Source organism: Scyliorhinus canicula, chromosome 25 (assembly GCF_902713615.1).
Source record: "Scyliorhinus canicula chromosome 25, sScyCan1.1, whole genome shotgun sequence".
NCBI classification, from domain to species: Eukaryota; Metazoa; Chordata; class Chondrichthyes; order Carcharhiniformes; family Scyliorhinidae; genus Scyliorhinus; species Scyliorhinus canicula.
The window spans coordinates 20,150,038-20,173,464 of NC_052170.1; the positions used below are offsets into that span (position 1 = coordinate 20,150,038).

Genomic DNA, 23,427 nt, shown 5'->3' on the forward strand with positions numbered 1-23,427 from the left:
CTTGGATATATCCCGTCAGGCCCGGGGGACTTGTCTATCCTCAAGTTTTTCAAAACGCCCAACACTTCTTCCTTCCTGACAAGTATCTCCTCGAGCTTACCAGTCTGTTTCACACTGTCTTCTCCAACAATATGGCCCCTCTCGTTTGTAAATACCGAAGAAAAGTACTTGTTCAAGACCTCTCCTATCTCTTTAGACTCAATACACAATCTCCCGCTACTGTCCTTGATCGGACCTACCCTCGCTCTAGTCATTCTCATATTTCTCACATATGTGTAAAAGGCCTTGGGGTTTTCCTTGATCCTACCCACCAAAGATTTTTTATGCCCTCTCTTAGCTCTCCTAATCCCTTTCTTCAGTTGCCTCCTGGCTATCTTGTATCCCTCCAGCGCCCTGTCTGAACCTTGTTTCCTCAGCCTTACATAAGTCTCCTTCTTCCTCTTAACAAGACATTCAACCTCTCTTGTCAACCGTGGTTCCCTCACTCGACCATCTCTTCCCTGCCTGACAGGGACATACATACCAAGGACACGTAGTATCTGTTCCTTGAAGAAGTTCCACATTTCACTTGTGTCCTTCCCTGACAGCCTATGTTCCCAACTTATGCACTTCAATTCTTGTCTGACAGCATTGTATTTACCCTTCCCCAATTGTAAACCTTGCCCTGTTGCACGCACCTATCCCTCTCCATTACTAAAGTGAAAGTCACAGATTTGTGGTCACTACCTCCAAAATGCTCCCCCACTAACAAATCTATCACCTGCCCTGGTTCATTACCAAGTACCAAATCCAATATGGCCTCCCCTCTGGTCGGACAATCTACATACTGTGTTGGAAAAGCTTCCAGGACACACTGCACAAACACTACCCCATCCAAACTATTTGATCTAAAGAGTTTCCACTCAATGTTTGGGAAGTTGAAGTCACCCATGACTACTACCCTGTGACTTCTGCACCTTTCCAAAATCTGTTTCCCAATCTGTTCCTCCACATCTCTGCTGCTAGGGGAGGGGATCTGTTATTAAGCAGTTTTGGGAAGGGGGGAGGGACAGCATGGTGGGTCATCGGATCCTACACTGGGTCTCAAACACTAGCCCTCAAACTCAAATCTAAATTCAGATTTGATCAGGACAGACGCAAGGAAAATCCTGGGCCGGGCCTCGTGCCAAAAGCAGTCCGAGGTTGTCCAATGAATCCAGATTTGAAGTTGGGTTGACCTGGCATTTAACCGCATCGCAAGGCCCCACAAAACAGCAATTCAGACCAAAGGCCAGTCCCTTTGTTCTTGCTGCAATTGAACGAGGGACGAATGTCGGAACGTCTTACCTCTTGGCTGATCGAACTCTTGGTCGCTTCGGCCATCCTCACCATGTTCTTCGAGAATTCAATCTCTGCAAAAGTAAGGGCATGGTCAGGAGAATCACGCCACGGGGTGACATTTGCACCCATTTCCGTGCTAAAGCTTTAGTCTGAGGAGAGAATGGAGTCAGAAGTACATAGAAGAGGGAAGGTGGTTTTCTAACTGTGAGTCAACAGTGTGTGAAGAGCCAGAGAAACAATGTAATAAGTCACAGTGATGGACCCACCACCATTGCATTAAATTGGACCAACTAGTCAATGCCATGTTTCGGCCCACATGTACCTCCTCCAGCCTTACCACAAATCCTTATATTCCTTATGTGGGGAGGTGGTGGTGATATCACTGGACTCGTAATCCAGAAGCCTGGCAGCTGGCAGAATTTAAATTCAGAAATTACATAGAACTCCGACAGTACAGAAGGAGGCCATTCGGCCCATCGAGTGTGCACCGACCCTCTGAAAGAGCACTCTACCCACTCCCACTTCCCCCTACCTAGCCCCACGACCCCACCTCACCCGCATACGTTTGGACACGAAGGGGGAATTTGAGCATGGCCAATCCACCCAACCTGCACATCTTTGGGAGGAAAATGAAAAAGACGCACTATTTTTTCTTTAACCCCCAATGATTTTTCTCCAGGGTTTTGAGCTCCTGAGCAGTGCTCCCGAGATTAAGCTTCAATTCCCTCAGTTTTGAGTAACCCCGCTTTTCAATCAATATAAAGCCAGTCTCAGTAATGATGACAACAAATCTGTCATTTTGTTCTGTAAAACCCCATTTGTGTCACTAATGTCCTTCAGGGAAGGAAATCTGCCGTCCTTACCCGGTCTGGCCTACATGTGACTCCAGGCCCACAGCCCATGGGGTTGACCCTTAACAGCCCCTCTGGAATGTTCCACACAGTTCCAGGGTAATTAGCTCAGCGCAACAAATGGTGGCCCAGCCAGACCCCCCCCCTCCCAAATCCCAGGAAAGTGTGAAGACTTCCTCCCTCGCCTACTTACCCAGCTTCCCTTTAAAAGCATCAGGAATATTCACCGAATGATTGAGCCACAGGGGGCAGAAGCCATCAGCTTTTACCTCCGACCTGGTCGCAGCCCGGCAATTCTCCAGGCCGTATCGGCTGCTAGAGGCGGGTGCTCTACGCTGCCTTCCTGCTGGACCCCAGCAAAACGGAGAATCGGTGGCCGTATTGCGCCAGTTTTCACCGTTCCCAGGCCGGCGTGGGGACATGGGGCGGGATTCTTCAATAACGGGGCTACGTCCCCATGCCCGGCGTGAAAACTGGCGCCAACCACTCTGGCGCCAACCACTCCGGCGTCAACGGCCCCCGAAAGTGAGGGGGCTAGATTGCCACCGGAGTGGTTCCCGCGGCTCCAGCCAGCGGCCAACGGCCTGCACGAGTTCACGCATGCGCGGAATCGCCGCCGTATTTCCGCGCATAGGTGGGGATTCCCTTCTCCGCGCCGGACCTCGGGCAATATGGCGGAACCGTATAGGGACCCGGCGCTGAGTAAAGTAGGCCCCCAAGGAACCAGCCCGCCCGCTGATCGGTAGGCCCCAATCGCGGGCCAGGGCACCGTGGGGACACCCCCCCCTTGGGTCGGATCCCCCCTGCCCTCCCTCCAGGATGGCCCAGGCACACTTACCTTCCAGGTCCCGCCCTGTGGGAGATGAGGAATCCACGCCGGCGGGAGTCGGCCAAACCCGCCGGCCACTCAGCCCATCGAGGCCCGGAGAATCGCCGGGGGGGGGGGGGGTTGGGCTGCTGTCAACGGTCCCCGACCGGTGAGGCGGGAATCCCGTGGACGCCCAGAAAACGGCGCCGGCGAATAGGGAAGCCGGCGTCACGGCGGGATTCACGACCCCCCCCCCCCCCCCCGGGATTCACCAACCCGGCGCAGGGTCGGAGAATCCCAGCCATCGTCTCCAGATCGGAGAATCCAGCCCACAAAGTGTCCTGACCCAAACTGGCCCACTTCCAGCTTTAGCTGCGGCAGGAAAGCCGCCAAGCCGCCAACCCTCTCCAAGGAGACGGGACTGCAACTTTAAATGAGCTGTGAGCCGGGTTGCCTGGGCGTGGGAAATCTGGCAGCCTGGTCAGGCAAGGGATTGTGGGTTTCAGAAGGTTGACCCCTTCTACTTGACCTCCTCAGTCGGTTCGAAGAAGCCCAGGAGATGCCCATCCTGATGATTCTTCAAGCTGATTCCCCCCACCAACTATTTTGATCAACCTAAAAAGCCAAGTAAACTAAATCAAATAGGCCGAGGGACAAATTAAAGGGGCAGTCCCTTAAAGGGGAACTGCCTTAAACAAAAAGCGAGTCACAAATGAGACTTAAAACATCAAACCACAATGTGACTGATGGGGTCAATAAGACTCCCCAGCCGCTGCGGCACCCAATGGACATGGAAGGTCTCGGGGGCGCCAGAGCTCTACTCGTGCGTAGTAAAAAGGGAATCCATGGGAAGCAGCGAGTGCTGAATGAGGGTAGGGATAGGCCACTAAAAAAAACCAAAGAAGTAAACTGGAAGCTCAAACCTACCTTGGGAATCCGCTATTCGTAAAGACATACGCGCCATAAAGGCCCAAATGTTGCTGCCGCAGCAATGGTGAAACTGTCGGTATTTGCTGTCATTACTGCACGGGAACTGTCAGTAATTACTGTCGTCTGCACCCGTGCCGTTAAATGCAGAAACGTACTGTCAGTGATTGTGCATTTCTCCAGCCCACAGGCTGGTGCTGAATGGTCCTGTTTCCCAAAGAGGAATCCACAAAATCCCTACAGTGCAGATTCGGCCCATCGAGTCTGCACTAACCCTTCAGAAGGGCACCCTACCTAGCCCCACTCCCCCGCCCTATTCCCGTAACCCCAGTTAACCTCCACGTCTTTGGACACCGTGAAGCAATTTAGCGCGGCCAGTCCTGCACACCTTTGGACTGTGGGAGGAAACCGGAGCACCCGGAGGAAAGCCACGCAGAGACGGGGAGAACGTGCAGACTCCGCACAGACAGCCACCCGAGGTCGGAATCGAACCCGGATCCCTGGCGCCGAGAGGCAGCAGCGCTAACCAAGCTGCCACCTTGGTGAAAGTGGCTCTTGCTTTGAAAGAGCTTCAATCTGCCCAGGCCCCAGGGCGGGAATTGAAAACTTGCTCATGGAGCCGCTGATTGGCGCGTAACGTCACTCATGAGAAGCCAGTCTGCTGCCGCAGACACTCCGAGAAGCAAATGTGTCCTTAATTCTGAAGGCAGGAAAGAATTCTGAAGGATGCGCATCAGATTTCGCTCCTGAATCTCGATTTGAAGTTGTTGTCGTGAAGGGGTCCAGCACTGATCATTCCGGGTGATCAGATTGGGTTCAGACAGGAATTCCTGTAACAATGTCAGGAGACTGTTGAATGATCTTCAGGTCTAGATCATAGATCATAGAATTTATAGTGCAGAAGGAGGCCATTCGGCCCATCGAGTCTGCACTGGCTCTTGGAAAGAGCACCCTACCCAAGGTCCACACCTCCACCCTATCCCCATAACCCAGTAACCCCACCCAACACTAAGGGCAATTTTGGACACTAAGGGCAATTTAGCATGGCCAATCCACCTAGCCTGCACATCTTTGGACTGTGGGAGGAAACCAGGGCACCCGGAGGAAACCCACGCACACACGGGGAGGATGTGCAGACTCCGCACAGACAGTGACCCAAGCCGGGAATCGAACCTGGGACCCTGGAGCTGTGAAGCAATTGTGCTAACCACAATGCTACCGTGCTGCCCAAGGTCTGTCAAACACAGACATTGGGATGGGTTAGTGATCTCTTAGGATGCAGAGAAAGTCTTGGACTGGGTGGAGTGGAATTATTTACTTTATACGCTGCGGAGGTTTGGGTTCAGGGAGGAGTATGTTAAGTGGATACAGGTGCTTTCTACAAGGCAATGTGAACCGGCGGTTATAAGTCTTGGTTGCCTCCAATGAGGGACGAGATTGGGTGCCCGTTACTGTTTGCAATGGAACGCCGGGCAGAGGCAATCAGACAGGACCCTAGGGTTTTTGGGTTACACAGTGGAGAGAAACAACATGAGATCAAGCTAAATGAGGCTGATATATTTACGTTTTTGTCTAAGCTGGACATTTCAGTTGCTGCTATTAGTGGCGTGGTGGATAGGCTTAGCCCCTTCTCAGACACATTTGGTGGCTAGGCCGCTGGGTAGGCACAGAGCGAGGCCTTCCCCCACTTTCCTAACGTTCTACTCAAGTTGTCCCCCTCGGGCTTTACCTCTCTGGGAATAGTGGTTACCAGCCCCCCCCCCCCCCCCCCCAGTGTTGCCTAGGTTACTGTATCCTTTACAAATGCTGCGGTCTATAGGGAATGTGTGTGGTGTATAGGGAATGTGTGCGGTGTATAGGGAATGTGTGCGGTGTATAGAGAATGTGTGCGGTGTATAGAGAATGTGTACGGTGTATAGAGAATGTGTGCGGTGTATAGAGAATGTGTGCGCTGTATAGAGAATGTGTGCGGTGTATAGGGAATGTGTGCGGTGTATAGAGAATGTGTGCGGTGTATAGGGAATGTGTGCGGTGTATAGAGAATGTGTGCGGTGTATAGAGAATGTGTGCGCTGTATAGAGAATGTGTGCGGTGTATAGGGAATGTGTGCGGTGTATAGAGAATGTGTGCGGTGTATAGAGAATGTGTGCGGTGTATAGAGAATGTGTGCGGTGTATAGAGAATGTGTGCGGTGTATAGAGAATGTGTGCGGTGTATAGGGAATGTGTGCGGTGTATAGAGAATGGGTGCGGTGTATAGAGAATGTGTGCGGTGTATAGGGAATGTGTGCGGTGTATAGAGAATGTGTGCGGTGTATAGAGAATGTGTGCGGTGTATAGAGAATGTGTGCGGTGTATAGGGAATGTGTGCGGTGTATAGAGAATGTGTGCGGTGTATAGAGAATGTGTGCGGTGTATAGAGAATGTGTACGGTGTATAGAGAATGTGTGCAGTGTATAGAGAATGTGTGCGGTGTATAGAGAATGTGTGCAGTGTATAGAGAATGTGTACGGTGTATAGAGAATGTGTGCGGTGTATAGAGAATGTGTGCGGTGTATAGAGAATGTGTGCGGTGTATAGAGAATGTGTGCAGTGTATAGAGAATGTGTGCGGTGTATAGAGAATGTGTGCGATGTATAGAGAATGTGTGCGGTGTATAGGGAATGTGTGCGATGTATAGAGAATGTGTGCGGTGTATAGAGAATGTGTGCGGTGTATAGAGAATGTGTGCAGTGTATAGAGAATGTGTGCGGTGTATAGAGAATGTGTGCAGTGTATAGAGAATGTGTGCGGTGTATAGAGAATGTGTGCGGTGTATAGAGAATGTGTGCGATGTATAGAGAATGTGTGCGGTGTATAGGGAATGTGTGCGATGTATAGAGAATGTGTGCGGTGTATAGAGAATGTGTGCGGTGTATAGGGAATGTGTGCGGTGTATAGAGAATGTGTGCGGTGTATAGGGAATGTGTGCGATGTATAGAGAATGTGTGCGGTGTATAGAGAATGTGTGCGGTGTATAGAGAATGTGTGCGGTGTATAGAGAATGTGTGCGGTGTATAGAGAATGTGTGCGGTGTATAGAGAATGTGTGCGGTGTATAGGGAATGTGTGCGGTGTATAGAGAATGTGTGCGGTGTATAGGGAATGTGTGCGATGTATAGAGAATGTGTGCGGTGTATAGAGAATGTGTGCGGTGCATAGAGAATGTGTGCGGTGCATAGAGAATGTGTGCGGTGTATAGAGAATGTGTGCGGTGTATAGAGAATGTGTGTGGTGTATAGGGAATGTGTGCAGTGTATAGAGAATGTGTACGGTGTATAGAGAATGTGTGTGGTGTATAGAGAATGTGTGTGGTGTATAGAGAATGTGTGCGGTGTATAGGGAATGTGTGCGGTGTATAGAGAATGTGTGCGGTGTATAGAGAATGTGTGCGGTGTATAGAGAATGTGTACGGTGTATAGAGAATGTGTGCAGTGTATAGAGAATGTGTGCGGTGTATAGAGAATGTGTGCAGTGTATAGAGAATGTGTACGGTGTATAGAGAATGTGTGCGGTGTATAGAGAATGTGTGCGGTGTATAGAGAATGTGTGCGGTGTATAGGGAATGTGTGCGGTGTATAGAGAATGTGTGCGGTGTATAGAGAATGTGTGCGGTGTATAGAGAATGTGTGCGATGTATAGAGAATGTGTGAGGTGTATAGAGAATGTGTGCGGTGTATAGAGAATGTGTGCGATGTATAGAGAATGTGTGCGGTGTATAGGGAATGTGTGCGGTGTATAGGGAATGTGTGCGGTGTATAGGGAATGGGTGCGGTGTATAGAGAATGTGTGCGGTGTATAGAGAATGTGTGCGGTGTATCGGGAATGGGTGCGGTGTATAGAGAATGTGTGCGGTGTATAGGGAATGGGTGCGGTGTATAGGGAATGGGTGCGGTGTATAGAGAATGTGTGCGGTGTATAGAGAATGTGTGCGGTGTATAGAGAATGTGTGCGGTGTATAGGGAATGGGTGCGGTGTATAGGGAATGGGTGCGGTGTATAGAGAATGTGTGTGGTAGGGCAGCACGGTGGCCTAGTGGTTAGCACAACCGCCTCACGGCGCTGAGGTCCCAGGTTCGATCCCGGCTCTGGGTCACTGTCCGTGTGGAGTTTGCACGTTCTCCCCGTGTCTGCGTGGGTTTCGCCCCCACAACCCAAAAATGTGCAGAGTAGGTGGACTGGCCACGCTAAATTGCCCCTTAATTGGAAAAAATAATTGGCTAATCTAAATTTATAAAAAAAAAAGAGAATGTGTGCGGTGTATAGAGAATGTGTGCGGTGTATAGAGAATGTGTGTGGTGTTTAGAGAATGTGTGCGGTGTATAGAGAATGTGTGCGGTGTATAGAGAATGTGTGCGGTGTATAGGGAATGTGTGCGGTGTATAGAGAATGTGTGCGGTGTATAGAGAATGTGTGTGGTGTTTAGAGAATGTGTGCGGGTGTATAGAGAATGTGTGCGGTGTATAGAGAATGTGTGCGGTGTATAGAGAACGTGGGCGTGTACAATTATTGAGTTGCCTCCTCAGATTCGACAGCCCTACCCAGTTTGGTGCCTTCTGCAATTTTCACTTCTTTCCATTGAGTTACCGAACCATATCAATTAGAAATAGTTGAAGTTCTGACATTGGACCTGCGGTCACGTCTGTCTATCCCCTCCCATGGCAAAAGCTGCAACAGGCAAAATGGTCCCGCGCTTCTCGTCTGCGTATCCCCATCACAGAGATCAAATAATCCGGCCTTTGAGTGACACTGCAAAAACAGCTACGTTAATTTAGAGCTGTCATGAATCTAAGAAAGGCCAAGAGGCCATCAAACACACTGAGTGGAATATTAAACACGCACTTACAAAATAATGAAAGACTTCCCTACAATGAAACAAGGACACAATGTGCAGACAGAGACAGACTCAGTGTTTAGGTCAGTTTTTCAGACCGGGTTCGCTATGGGCGGCCCAGTCAATTTGACTGACACCCAAACCGTTGCAGACCTGTTGCAATGTTATACACCGACAGGTCTGTCCTCAACAGTACTGTACCCACGGGCAGCACGGTGGCTCAGTGGGTTAGCCCTGTGGCCTCACGGCGCCGAGGTCCCAGGTTCGATCCCGGCTCTGTGTCACTGTCCGTGTGGAGTTTGCACATTCTCCCCGTGTTTGCGTGGGTTTCACCCCCACAACCCAACAAAAAATGTGCAAGCTCGGTGGATGTGCAAAGCTAGCTTTGGCCTCGCTAAATTGCCCCTTAATTGGAAAAATTAATTGGGTACTCTAAAAATAAAAATAAAAAAGAACAGTACTATATTGTACCCAGTGTTATACACTGACAGGCCTGTCCTCAACAGTACTGTACCCAGTATTATTTTTTAAAATAAATTTAGAATACCCAATTCATCTTTTCCAATTAAGGGGCAATTTAGCCTGGCCAATCCACCTAGCCTGCACATCTTTGGGTTTTGGGATTGAGGCCCACGCAGACACGGGGAGAATGTGCAAATTCCGCACGGACAGTGACCCAGAACCGGGATTCGAACCTGGGACCTTGGCGCCGTGAGTCCCCAGTGCTAACCCACTGCGCCACCGTGCTGCCCCTGTACCCAGTGTTATACACTGACAGGTCTGTACTCAACAATACTGTACCCAGTGTTATACACTGACAGGTCTGTACACAGTGTTATACACATACAGATTGTACAACAATACTGTCCCCAGTGTTATACACTGACAGGTCTGTACTCGACAGGAGCACAGTAGCAATGTGGTTAGCACAGTTGCTTCAGAGCTCCAGGTTCCCAGGTTTGATTCCCGGCTTGGGTCACTGTCTGTGTGGAGTCTGCACGTTCTCCCTGTGTGTGCGTGGGTTTCCTCCGGGTGCTCCGGTTTCCTCCCACAGTCCAAAGGTGTGCAGGCCATGATCAATTGCCCTTAGTCTCCAAAAAAGGTTAGGTGGGGTTACAGGGATAGGGTGGAAGTGTAGGGATAGGGCGGAGGTGTGGGCTTGGGTAGGGTGTACTTTCCAAGGACTGGTGAAAACTCGATGGGCCGAATGGCCTCCTTCTGCACTGTAAATTCTATGTGGAACTGTACTCCAGTATTCTACGCTGACGGTCTGCACTCCATAGAATAGAATTTACAGTGCAGAAGGAGGCCATTCGGCCCATTGAGTCTGCAACGGCTCTTGGAAAGAGCACCCTACCCAAGGTCAACACCTCCACCCCATCCCCATAACCCAATAACCCCACCTAACACCAAGGACAATTTTGGACACTAAAGGCAATTTTATCATGGCCAATCCACCTAACCTGCACATCTTTGGACTGTGGGAGGAAACCGGAGCACCCGGAGGAAACCCACGCAGACACGGGGAGAACGTGCAGACTCCGCACAGACAGTGACCCAAGCCGGAATCGAACCTAGGACCCTGGAGCTGTGAAGCAATTATGCTATCCACAATGCTACCGTGCTGCCCTTTCAATAGTACTGTCCCCAATGTTATTGATCGATAGACCGACTCAATTTTCACCCCGTCACTCAGCCCCACCTGTGAGACTGTCCCAGAGAGTAAACACGTCACCACCTCCACCCCAGCATTCCCAACAATCAGACACCATGGGTGTCCCACTCCCCGACCGTGGCTAACTGCCTTTGCCATCACACCACTCACCCGCAGAGATCCGCCTCTCCATCCACGACAGCAGGTCCTTTGTGTACTTGGCCCAGAGTTTGGCGTAGAGCAGGGCTGACTCCACACCGCTCTCACACTTGGCCAGCATTTTGTCAGCATCGTCCTCTGCAGGGGGGAGAGAAGAGACACGGGACCATGAGGCTTGGATAGACAACACACGGCGCGCTTCACGCGGGGCCCCACTGACAGCTACAGGCACCTCGCTGAGTCTGACCTTGGGAGAGGCCTTTGGGGGATTAACAGCACTAAGCAGCAACACTGGGATGACTGCCAGACAGATGGAAGGATTAACCAGCAAGCTTTCTGCGTAACACAGCGAGAGACATCAAAACTGGCCGAGGCAGTGTGTGAGAAAGAAACTAGGAGAGATAGAGCGCGAAAGACAGAAAGGAAGTGTGGAGTCCAAAACGGGACACAGCATTCCAGCTGTGCTCTCTCTCCATGTCATAGAACATACAGTGCAGAAGGAGGCCATTCGGCCCATCGAGTCTGCACCGACCCACTTAAGCCCTCATTTCCACCCTATCCCCGTAACCCAATAGCCCCTCCTAACCATTTTGTTCACTAAGGGCAATTTATTATGGCAATCATTGGCAACACGGTAGCATTGTGGATAGCACAATTGCTTCACAGCTCCAGGGTCCCAGGTTCGATTCCCCGCTTGGGTCACTGTCTGTGCGGAGTCTGCACATCCTCCCCGTGTGTGCGTGGGTTTCCATCGGGTGCTCCAGTTTCCTCCCCCAGTCCAAAGATGTGCAGGTTAGGTGGATTGGCCGTGCTAAATTGACCTTCGTGTCCAAAATTGCCCTTAGTGTTGGGTGGGGTTACTGGGTTATGGGGATAGGGTGGAGGTGTTGACCTTGGGTAGGGTGCTCTTTCCAAGAGCCGGTGCAGACTTGATGGGCCGAGTGGCCTCCTTCTGCACTGTAAATTCTATGATAATCTATGATTAATCTAGGACAAAGGTTCGGCACAACATCGTGGGCCGAAGGGCCTGTTCTGTGCTGTATTTTTCTGTGTTCAATGTTTTCTAATCCACCTAACCTTCACATCTTTGGACTGTGGGAGGAAACCCACGCAGACACAGGGAGAACGTGCAGACTCCGCGCAGACAGCGACCCAGCGGGGAATCGAACCTGGGACCCTGGCGCTGTGAAGCCACAGTGCGAGCCACTCGCGCTACCGTGCTGCCGTGTCCTCATTGTCCCGGGATTACCCAATCATGATTGATCCTGCGATGTCGCTCTGGGGAAAGGCGAGGGGGCCAGGTCCCAAGATGCACTTGGGGTTGAACCGTGGCTAAATGTGCATCACACACTCGCCATCTAAACAACTAAACTGCAGCGGTTCACCAAGGCAGCTCACTACCACCTTCTCTCGGGCAATTAGCGATGGGCAATAAATACTGGCCTGGCCAGTGAAGCTCACATCCCACCAGTGAATTAGAAAAAAAAAACAGATGAAAACTGCGAGGGCTTTAACTTACCACACATGCATACTGAGCTCAAGAACGTCATTGCCTGACTTTTCCCACCCAGGAGCAGTTGCAGTGGCTGTGAAACATGCAGTGTACTGACACTGGTGGATTAATGGCAGCAGCCATACAGCTGGAGGGTGGAGCTGAAGCTCCGCATGTTTCACTGACTGGTCTCACTGGGCTCATCTACCCAGCGCTGAACAGACCGTGAATGGAATGTGACCAGGAGCGCTTCCCCTTTTTGTGCATTGTTCCTGACACTTGACACTAAAACATAAACACTGGTGAATGAAATCTAGATTCAGGGCACTCCTTGCACAATACATCGACAGCTTTGATATTGGGCAATGTCACCGTGTTAAGGAAACACTCTCCCTGAATAGCTTCGGGCCGAGTTGGCAGCTCTATTAACCCGTGGCCGAGCCCCTCCGATGCCAATATATCCTCGCTAAAGTGCAGTGCCCGACTACTCCAAAGGAGGGTCCCGGCCGGGCTGTGCGAGGCTGTCGTAAACCTCTGCATTCCAGCCCCTGCTGATAAAAGACCTACATTGTTTGTACCTGTCTAATCGGTTTTAGCGATTTCCCTGCTGGGGCTTGTCATAGAATCGCGGCAGTGCAGAAGGAGGCTATACAGAGCTGCTTATCTAGGCCCCCTCTAGCCCCCCCCCCCCCCCCCCCGACTCCATCTTCCAACCCCACCTAACCTGACTTTTGAACCTCTTGACCCATCAACAGTCTTAAGCTTCCCGCGATTTCGCAGCCACTCTGACCTCTCACTTGGAGGTCAAAGTAATAATAATAATCTTTATTGGTGTGACAAGTAGGCTGACATTAACGCTGCAATGGAGTAACTGTGAAAATCCCCTCGTCGCCACACTCCGGCGCCTGTTCGGGTACACCGAGGGAGAATTCAGAATGTCCAATTCACCTTAACAAGCACGTCTTTCGCGACTTGTGGGAGGAAACCGGAGCGTCCGGAGGAAACCCACGCAGACACGGGGGAGAAGGTGCAGACTCCACACAGACAGTGACCCGAGCCGGGAATCGAACCTGGGACCCTGGCACTGTGAAGCAACAGTGCTGACCACTGTGCTACCGTGCTGCCCACTTTTATTTCAATTTAGAATTCCCCATTCATTTTACTTCCAATTAAGGGACAGTTTAGCATGGCCAGTTCACCTGCCCTGCACATCACTGGGTTTTGGGATTGAGACCCACGCAGACACGGGGAGAATGTGCAAACTCCACACGGACAGTGACCCGGGGCCAGCATCGAACCTGGGACCTTGGCGCCGTGAGACAGCAGTGCTAACCACTGCGCCACCGTGCCGCCAGCTGCCCACTTTTTCCACACTGAACCCCAAACAGCCACAGATTAACCCAATCATTTCACCGAACTCAACGTGCCCTGCCACCTTCGGTGATTGGTGCCAGTGAATTCCCCCACCCCCCACACCCCACTACTGGCCTCTCTTGTTTCTGCACACCCTTTGAGATTGTCCCATTCCGTTTCGGACAGATCTGCTCATTCTTTCCACCAAGGTGAATCGCTCCCGGCCCCCCGCGTCAAACTGTATTCGCCACACGTTGGCCCGTCTCATCAACTTTGTTCTTTTGGAGGGGGGGGGGGAAGGATTTGCATTGATACAGCATTTTTCACGAACACAGGACGTCTCACGGTGCTTTGCAACCAACTAAATATTGTTTGAAGTCCCTCTTGTCAGTCACTGTTAAAGTTCCCCCCGTTTTGTGCCAATGACAAACTTGAAACATTGTCCTATTATACCCAAATTCGGGTCATTCACATATAGCAGAGACAGTTGGCTCCTCTGAAGGTGTTGACCCCATGTCAAGAGTGGGTTTGCACTATCATACAGCAGTCCAGATTCTAAAGGGAATAGTGCCTGTTTGTACTGAGGCCACACACACAGGCTCCAGGCTGAGGTTGGCCTGCGCTGATTAACTGCAGATACTGCTACACTAACCCCTCCCTATACCTGGAAGCATTCAGTAAAAATGCGGGAGAGCCAGACAGTCGAGTTCAGAGTCAGGAACTCTCCTAAGAGGCCCGTTCTTGTGTCGGACTTAGCACAAAAGAAGTCTCTGTGTATCACCAACATAACTATTTGACGGGTGATTCAAAGGTGTTATTAAATGTTTGTTCACTGACACAACGCGACAATGTGACACTGTCTCCCGGTTCTCCGCTGCTCATGGTTCACAAAAACGACTTGTTCTTCATTGTTTCCGGCTGCTGAGGGAAACCACAGTCATCCCGGTGCCAGACCCACCTCCTGGATTTAGAAATCTCTGACACCTCCCTGGCTCCACGGATGTGGGTGGACTGTGGCTGCCAATACATTGATGTGGAGATGCCGGCGTTGGACTGGGGTGAGCACAGTAAGAAGTCTTACAACACCAGGTTAAAGTCCAACAGGTTCGTTTTAAACACTAGCTTTCGGAGCACTGCTCCTTCCTCAGGTGAATGAGGAAGGAGCAGTGCTCCGAAAGCTCGTGTTCGAAACAAACATGTTGGACTTTAACCTGGTGTTGTAAGACTGCTTACTGTGCCAATACATTGACTGGGTATTCCAACCAGCCAGTCACCCACAGAGCTGGGCACACTCCTGTGTGCTTCCGGGCCTCTGATAATAGATATGGTATCGCTTCCTCTAGCCTAACCGATCAAACATTCCCAGGACAGGTACAGCACAGGGTTAGATACAGAGTAAAGCTCCCTCTACACTGTCCCCATCAAACACTCCCAGGACAGCTACAGCACGGGGTTAGATACAGAGTAAAGCTCCCTCTACACTGTCCCCATCAAACACTCCCAGGACAGGTACAGCACGGGGTTAGATACAGAGTAAAGCTCCCTCTACACTGTCCCCATCATACACTCCCAGGACAGGTACAGCACGGGGTTAGATACAGAGTAAAGCTCCCTCTACACTGTCCCCATCAAACACTCCCAGGACAGGTACAGCACGGGGTTAGATACAGAGTAAAGCTCCCTCTACACTGTCCCCATCAAACACTCCCAGGACAGGTACAGCACGGGGTTAGATACAGAGTAAAGCTCCCACTACGCTGTCCCCATCAAACACCCCCAGGACAGGTACAGCACGGGGTTAGATACAGAGTAAAGCTCCCTCTACACTGTCCCCATCAGACACTCCCAGGACAGGGACAGCACAGGGTTAGATACAGAGTAAAGCTCCCTCTACACTGTCCCCATCAGACACTCCCAGGACAGGTACAGCACGGGGTTAGATACAGAGTAAAGCTCCCTCTACACTGTCCCCATCAAACACTCCCAGGACAGGTACAGCACGGGGTTAGATACAGAGTAAAGCTCCCTCTACACTGTCCCCATCAAACACTCCCAGGACAGGTACAGCACGGGGTTAGATACAGAGTAAAGCTCCCTCTACACTGTCCCCATCAAACACTCCCAGGACAGGTACAGCACGGGGTTAGATACAGAGTAAAGCTCCCTCTACACTGTCCCCATCAAACACTCCCAGGACAGGTACAGCACGGGGTTAGATACAGAGTAAAGCTCCCTCTACACTGTCCCCATCAAACACTCCCAGGACAGGTACAGCACGGGGTTAGATACAGAGTAAAGCTCCCTCTACACTGTCCCCATCAAACACTCCCAGGACAGGTACAGCACGGGGTTAGATACAGAGTAAAGCTCCCTCTACACTGTCCCCATCATACACTCCCAGGACAGGTACAGCACGGGGTTAGATACAGAGTAAAGCTCCCTCTACACTGTCCCCATCAAACACTCCCAGGACAGGTACAGCACGGGGTTAGATACAGAATAAAGCTCCCTCTACACTGTCCCCATCAAACACTCCCACCTCAGGTACAGCACAGGGTTAGATACAGAGTAAAGCTCCCACTACGCTGTCCCCATCAAACACCCCCAGGACAGGTACAGCACGGGGTTAGATACAGAGTAAAGCTCCCTCTACACTGTCCCCATCAGACACTCCCAGGACAGGGACAGCACAGGGTTAGATACAGAGTAAAGCTCCCTCTACACTGTCCCCATCAGACACTCCCAGGACAGGTACAGCACGGGGTTAGATACAGAGTAAAGCTCCCTCTACACTGTCCCCATCAAACACTCCCAGGACAGGTACAGCACGGGGTTAGATACAGAGTAAAGCTCCCTCTACACTGTCCCCATCAAACACTCCCAGGACAGGTACAGCACGGGGTTAGATACAGAGTAAAGCTCCCTCTACACTGTCCCCATCAAACACTCCCAGGACAGGTACAGCACGGGGTTAGATACAGAGTAAAGCTCCCTCTACACTGTCCCCATCAAACACTCCCAGGACAGGTACAGCACGGGGTTAGATACAGAGTAAAGCTCCCTCTACACTGTCCCCATCAAACACTCCCAGGACAGGTACAGCACGGGGTTAGATACAGAGTAAAGCTCCCTCTACACTGTCCCTATCAAACACTCCCAGGACAGGTACAGCACGGGGTTAGATACAGAGAAAGCTCCCTCTACACTGTCCCCATCAAACACTCCCAGGACAGGTACAGCACGGGGTTAGATACAGAGTAAAGTTCCCTCTACACTGTCCCCATCAAACACTCCCAGGACAGGTACAGCACGGGGTTAGATACAGAGTAAAGCTCCCTCTACACTGTCCCTATCAAACACTCCCAGGACAGGTACAGCACGGGGTTAGATACAGAGAAAGCTCCCTCTACACTGTCCCCATCAAACACTCCCAGGACAGGTACAGCACGGGGTTAGATACAGAGTAAAGCTCCCTCTACACTGTCCCCATCAAACACTCCCAGGACAGGTACAGCACGGGGTTAGATACAGAGTAAAGCTCCCTCTACACTGTCCCCATCAAACACTCCCAGGACAGGTACAGCACGGGGTTAGATACAGAGTAAAGCTCCCTCTACACTGTCCCCATCAAACACTCCCAGGACAGGTACAGCACGGGGTTAGATACAGAGTAAAGCTCCCTCTACACTGTCCCCATCAAACACTCCCAGGACAGGTACAGCACGGGGTTAGATACAGAGTAAAGCTCCCTCTACACTGTCCCCATCAAACACTCCCAGGACAGGTACAGCACGGGGTTAGATACAGAGTAAAGCTCCCTCTACACTGTCCCCATCATACACTCCCAGGACAGGTACAGCACGGGGTTAGATACAGAGTAAAGCTCCCTCTACACTGTCCCCATCAAACACTCCCAGGACAGGTACAGCACGGGGTTAGATACAGAATAAAGCTCCCTCTACACTGTCCCCATCAAACACTCCCACCTCAGGTACAGCACAGGGTTAGATACAGAGTAAAGCTCCCACTACGCTGTCCCCATCAAACACCCCCAGGACAGGTACAGCACGGGGTTAGATACAGAGTAAAGCTCCCTCTACACTGTCCCCATCAGACACTCCCAGGACAGGGACAGCACAGGGTTAGATACAGAGTAAAGCTCCCTCTACACTGTCCCCATCAGACACTCCCAGGACAGGTACAGCACGGGGTTAGATACAGAGTAAAGCTCCCTCTACACTGTCCCCATCAAACACTCCCAGGACAGGTACAGCACGGGGTTAGATACAGAGTAAAGCTCCCTCTACACTGTCCCCATCAAACACTCCCAGGACAGGTACAGCACGGGGTTAGATACAGAGTAAAGCTCCCTCTACACTGTCCCCATCAAACACTCCCAGGACAGGTACAGCACGGGGTTAGATACAGAGTAAAGCTCCCTCTACACTGTCCCCATCAAACACTCCCAGGACAGGTACAGCACGGGGTTAGATACAGAGTAAAGCTCCCTCTACACTGTCCCCATCAAACACTCCCAGGACAGGTACAGCACGGGGTTAGATACAGAGTAAAGCTCCCTCTACACTGTCCCTATCAAACACTCCCAGGACAGGTACAGCACGGGGTTAGATACAGAGAAAGCTCCCTCTACACTGTCCCCATCAAACACTCCCAGGACAGGTACAGCACGGGGTTAGATACAGAGTAAAGCTCCCTCTACACTGTCCCCATCAAACACTCCCAGGACAGGTACAGCACGGGGTTAGATACAGAGTAAAGCTCCCTCTACACTGTCCCCATCATACACTCCCAGGACAGGTACAGCACGGGGTTAGATACAGAGTAAAGCTCCCTCTACACTGTCCCCATCAAACACTCCCAGGACAGGTACAGCACGGGGTTAGATACAGAATAAAGCTCCCTCTACACTGTCCCCATCAAACACTCCCACCTCAGGTACAGCACAGGGTTAGATACAGAGTAAAGCTCCCACTACGCTGTCCCCATCAAACACCCCCAGGACAGGTACAGCACGGGGTTAGATACAGAGTAAAGCTCCCTCTACACTGTCCCCATCAGACACTCCCAGGACAGGGACAGCACAGGGTTAGATACAGAGTAAAGCTCCCTCTACACTGTCCCCATCAGACACTCCCAGGACAGGTACAGCACGGCGTTAGATACAGAGTAAAGCTCCCTCTACACTGTCCCCATCAAACACTCCCAGGACAGGTACAGCACGGGGTTAGATACAGAGTAAAGCTCCCTCTACACTGTCCCCATCAAACACTCCCAGGACAGGTACAGCACGGGGTTAGATACAGAGTAAAGCTCCCTCTACACTGTCCCCATCAAACACTCCCAGGACAGGTACAGCACGGGGTTAGATACAGAGTAAAGCTCCCTCTACACTGTCCCCATCAAACACTCCCAGGACAGGTACAGCACGGGGTTAGATACAGAGTAAAGCTCCCTCTACACTGTCCCCATCAAACACTCCCAGGACAGGTACAGCACGGGGTTAGATACAGAGTAAAGCTCCCTCTACACTGTCCCCATCAAACACTCATAAGACAGGTACAGCACGGGGTTAGATACATTGAAAGCTCCCTCTACACTGTCCCCATCAAACACTCCCAGGACAGTTACGGCACGGGGTTAGAAACAGAGTAAATCTCCCTCTACACTGTCCCTATCAAACACTCCCAGGACAGGTACAGCACGGGGTTAGATACAGAGTAAAGCTCCCTCTACACTGTCCCCATATCAAACACTCCCAGGACAGGTACAGCACGGGGTTAGATACAGAGAAAGCTCCCTCTACACTGTCCCCATCAAACACTCCCAGGACAGGTACAGCACGGGGTTAGATACAGAGTAAAGCTCCCTCTACACTGTCCCCATCAAACACTCCCAGGACAGGTACAGCACGGGGTTAGATACAGAGTAAAGCTCCCTCTACACTGTCCCCATCAAACACTCCCAGGACAGGTACAGCACGGGGTTAGATACAGAGTAAAGCTCCCTCTACACTGTCCCCATCAAACACTCCCAGGACAGGTACAGCACGGGGTTAGATACAGAGTAAAGCTCCCTCTACACTGTCCCCATCAAACACTCCCAGGACAGGTACAGCACGGGGTTAGATACAGAGTAAAGCTCCCTCTACACTGTCCCCATCAAACACTCCCAGGACAGGTACAGCACGGGGTTAGATACAGAGTAAAGCTCCCTCTACACTGTCCCCATCATACACTCCCAGGACAGGTACAGCACGGGGTTAGATACAGAGTAAAGCTCCCTCTACACTGTCCCCATCAAACACTCCCAGGACAGGTACAGCACGGGGTTAGATACAGAATAAAGCTCCCTCTACACTGTCCCCATCAAACACTCCCACCTCAGGTACAGCACAGGGTTAGATACAGAGTAAAGCTCCCACTACGCTGTCCCCATCAAACACCCCCAGGACAGGTACAGCACGGGGTTAGATACAGAGTAAAGCTCCCTCTACACTGTCCCCATCAGACACTCCCAGGACAGGGACAGCACAGGGTTAGATACAGAGTAAAGCTCCCTCTACACTGTCCCCATCAGACACTCCCAGGACAGGTACAGCACGGGGTTAGATACAGAGTAAAGCTCCCTCTACACTGTCCCCATCAAACACTCCCAGGACAGGTACAGCACGGGGTTAGATACAGAGTAAAGCTCCCTCTACACTGTCCCCATCAAACACTCCCAGGACAGGTACAGCACGGGGTTAGATACAGAGTAAAGCTCCCTCTACACTGTCCCCATCAAACACTCCCAGGGCAGGTACAGCACGGGGTTAGATACAGAGTAAAGCTCCCTCTACACTGTCCCCATCAAACACTCCCAGGACAGGTACAGCACGGGGTTAGATACAGAGTAAAGCTCCCTCTACACTGTCCCCATCAAACACTCCCAGGACAGGTACAGCACGGGGTTAGATACAGAGTAAAGCTCCCTCCACACTGTCCCCATCAAACACTCCCAGGACAGGTACAGCACGGGGTTAGATACAGAGTAAAGCTCCCTGGTATCTGTGCAAGGCTGAATCTGGGTCTGAAGTAATTTGGAACCTTGGTGTTGTATTTGGCCCTGGGATGTGGCAAGGTTTAAAAAATGGTTATGTTTTGGAACTGTCGTTTAATATCGGGGGATTGCATAATCTCTTGTGGATTCTGCTGACAGTAAACCTGATGGTTTGATTGTTAATGTTTAAAGGGGGGCCCAGGTTGTTTTACTGGAATGCAGGTGCACGATGACCACACATGTAGACAAGGCAGAGAATGTGTGCTGACAGTGGATAGACTTATAGGCCGCGATTCTCCATGAGTGCTCGCCGAGTTCGGCCGAGTCCCGCCGATGTGGGTTACATATGGTTCTACCTGGAGGGAATTCTGGCTGTGGAGGCCGACCTGGTGGGGGATCCGACTCCGGGGGGAGGGGGGGGGGGGGGGGGGGGGGGGAGACCTCCACGATGGCCAGGCCCGTGATCGGGGCCTATCGATCAGCGAGCGGGCTAATTCCGGTGGGGGCCTATGTTCCTCTGCGCCGGGCCCCTGTAGGGCTCCGCCAAATTGTCCGGGGGCCGGCACGGAGACGGTAACCCACTCACATGCGCGGACCCACGTCGGCCGTGGCACGCTGGCGTTCGTGCGCTAGAGCAGTTGACACCACTCCGGCACCGTACTAGCCCCCTAGGAAGTGGTGAATGCCTGGGCCTTGAGACCCGAGAATGCCGGAGTCGACCCCGGCATCAAAACTTGGCCGGGATTTATACATTAACTGTCTATTTAATTGCAAGATAGAATAAGATATCTATAGCATAGTTAAACAGCATGTCTCCCTGGATACAAGCTCTATGTGGTTCATGTTGTCTTGGAGATGTGTTTGAGAGGGAAGGGTGGCAGAGAAAGCCATCGCAGGATCAGATTAAAAGCTCCTCCTAAAAGATAGGTCAGTCTACCAGGATCCAAAGGAGAGGGGAAGCAAATAGAGGCAGTAGATCTCTATGGTTCACTATGCACACATTCTGGGAGGAGCTGGCTCTCCGATTGAGTAGACCAAATTCATGATACAAATCCATTGATTCATTTTGGTAGAAAAAATGTGAATGCGGATTACAGGGTCAATGGCAGGGTTCTGAGGAATGTGGAGGAACAGAGAGATCTTGGGGTTCATGTCCACAGATCTCTGAAAGGTTGCCAATCAAGTGGATAGAGCCGTGAAGAAGGCCTATAGTGTTTTGCGTTTATTAACAGGGGGCTTGAGTTTAAGAGCCGTGGGGTTATGCTGCAACTGTACATGACCCTGGTGAGACCACATTTGGAGTATTGTGTGCAGTTCTGGTCACCTCATTATAGGAAGGATGTGGAAGCATTGGAAAGGGTGCAAAAGAAATTCCCCAGGATGCTGCCTGGTTTGCAGGATAGGCCTTATGAGGAAAGGTTGAGGGAGCTAGGGCTTTTCTCTTTGGAACGGAGGAGGATAAGAGGCGACTTAATAGAGGTTTATAGGATGATGAGGGGGATAGATAGAGTGGACGTTCAGAGACTGTTTCCTCGGGTGGATGTAGCTGTTACAAGGGGACATAACTATAACATTCAGGGTGGGAGATATAGGAGGGATATCCGAGGTAGGTTTTTTACTCAGAGAGTGTTTAGGGTGTGGAATGGACTGCCTGCTGTGATAGTGGAGTCAGACACCTTAGGAACTTTCAAGCGGTTATTGGATAGGCACATGGAGCACACCAGAATGACAGGGAGTGGGATAACTTGATCTTGGTTTCGGACAATGCTCGGCACAACATCGAGGGCCGAAGGGCCTGTTCTGTGCTGTACTGTTCTATGTTCTATGATTTAAAATGAGGCTGGAAGATTCACCTAGCTTGAGCTAGAGGGAGAATCTCCAAGGAAACTCTCAGCTTGAACCATGGTTCTGGGGTTAAAGGTTACTGTTAAAAAGAAAAATAATTAGAAGCTAAGAATCACTTGGGACTCATTCTGGGAAAGTTGAATGTCTTCTTAAACTACTGTATAAGGTATAATCGTGGAGTGGGACTTTTGTAGTGTTAAAATTAATTTTTTTTAAATAAATTTAGAGTACCCAATTATTTTTTGCCAATTAAGGGGTAATTTAGCGTGGCCAATCCACCTAACCTGCACATCTTTAGGTTGTGGGGGCTGAGACCCATGCGGACACGGGGAGAATATGCAAACTCCACAGACAGTGACTCGGGTCCGGGATCGAACCGGGTCCTCAGCGCCGTGAGGCAGCAGTGCTAACCACTGTGGTAACGTGCCACCCGCGTGAAAATTAAAATGGGAAAGTTCTGTTCTGTAGTACAAAGTAAAAGTTGTTCACAAACATACTGTTTAGTGAATGCTGTTTTTAGTTTGTTTGTTCAGTAAAAGTCTCAAAACTTGATATCTTGTATTATCCTTTAAGTTGGTCACTGGGAATTTGAATTTCTTTCAAACGTTATTTGTCACATATTTGCTAAGACGGCCCATTTCCACCTCCAAAACATTGTCACCTCCGTCCCCTCTATTCATCTGCTGTCAAAACCCTCATCCATGTGTTTTTGTTATCTTGTTATCTTCAGTCTATTCCAACTCTCTCCAGGTCAACCTCACGTCTTCGCCCTCCACAATCTGGAGCTCATCTGAAATCTGCTTCTTGCAGCCTAGCTCACCACAGACATCACCCCCTCTACGTAACCGCCTCGCTGACCGGCGATGCCTCCATTTCGCAATTCATCTCCTGGTTTTGAAATCCCTCCCTGGCCTCACCCCTCCCAATCTCTGTCACCTCCTCCAGCCCTTACTCCTCTGTGATCTCTACACTCCTCGAACTCTGGTCACTCGTGAAACCCTAATTTCCTCGCTCCAGCATTGAAGCCGTACCTTCAGCTGTCTGGACACTAAGCTCGGGAACTATCACCCTAAACCTCTTAAACCTTGC

General features: G+C 50.9%; 1 protein-coding gene across 4 annotated transcripts in view; it reads right to left on the bottom strand.

The window, feature by feature from the left end:
- The window catches only part of LOC119957135 (GEM interacting protein), a 101,669-nt gene that overhangs the window by 37,445 nt on the left and 40,797 nt on the right, over positions 1 to 23,427 (bottom strand). For 3 of the 4 annotated variants that reach the window (XM_038784882.1, XM_038784883.1, XM_038784884.1), the window contains exons 5-6: positions 10,602 to 10,727; positions 1,327 to 1,391 (exon numbers count right to left, since the gene is read on the bottom strand). In XM_038784882.1, coding sequence (XP_038640810.1) covers positions 1,327 to 1,391; positions 10,602 to 10,727 — 191 coding nt within the window. Of the gene's footprint in view, positions 1 to 1,326; positions 1,392 to 10,601; positions 10,728 to 12,108; positions 12,143 to 23,427 lie in introns of those variants that run through there. The other variant, XM_038784885.1, reaches the window with a different exon arrangement.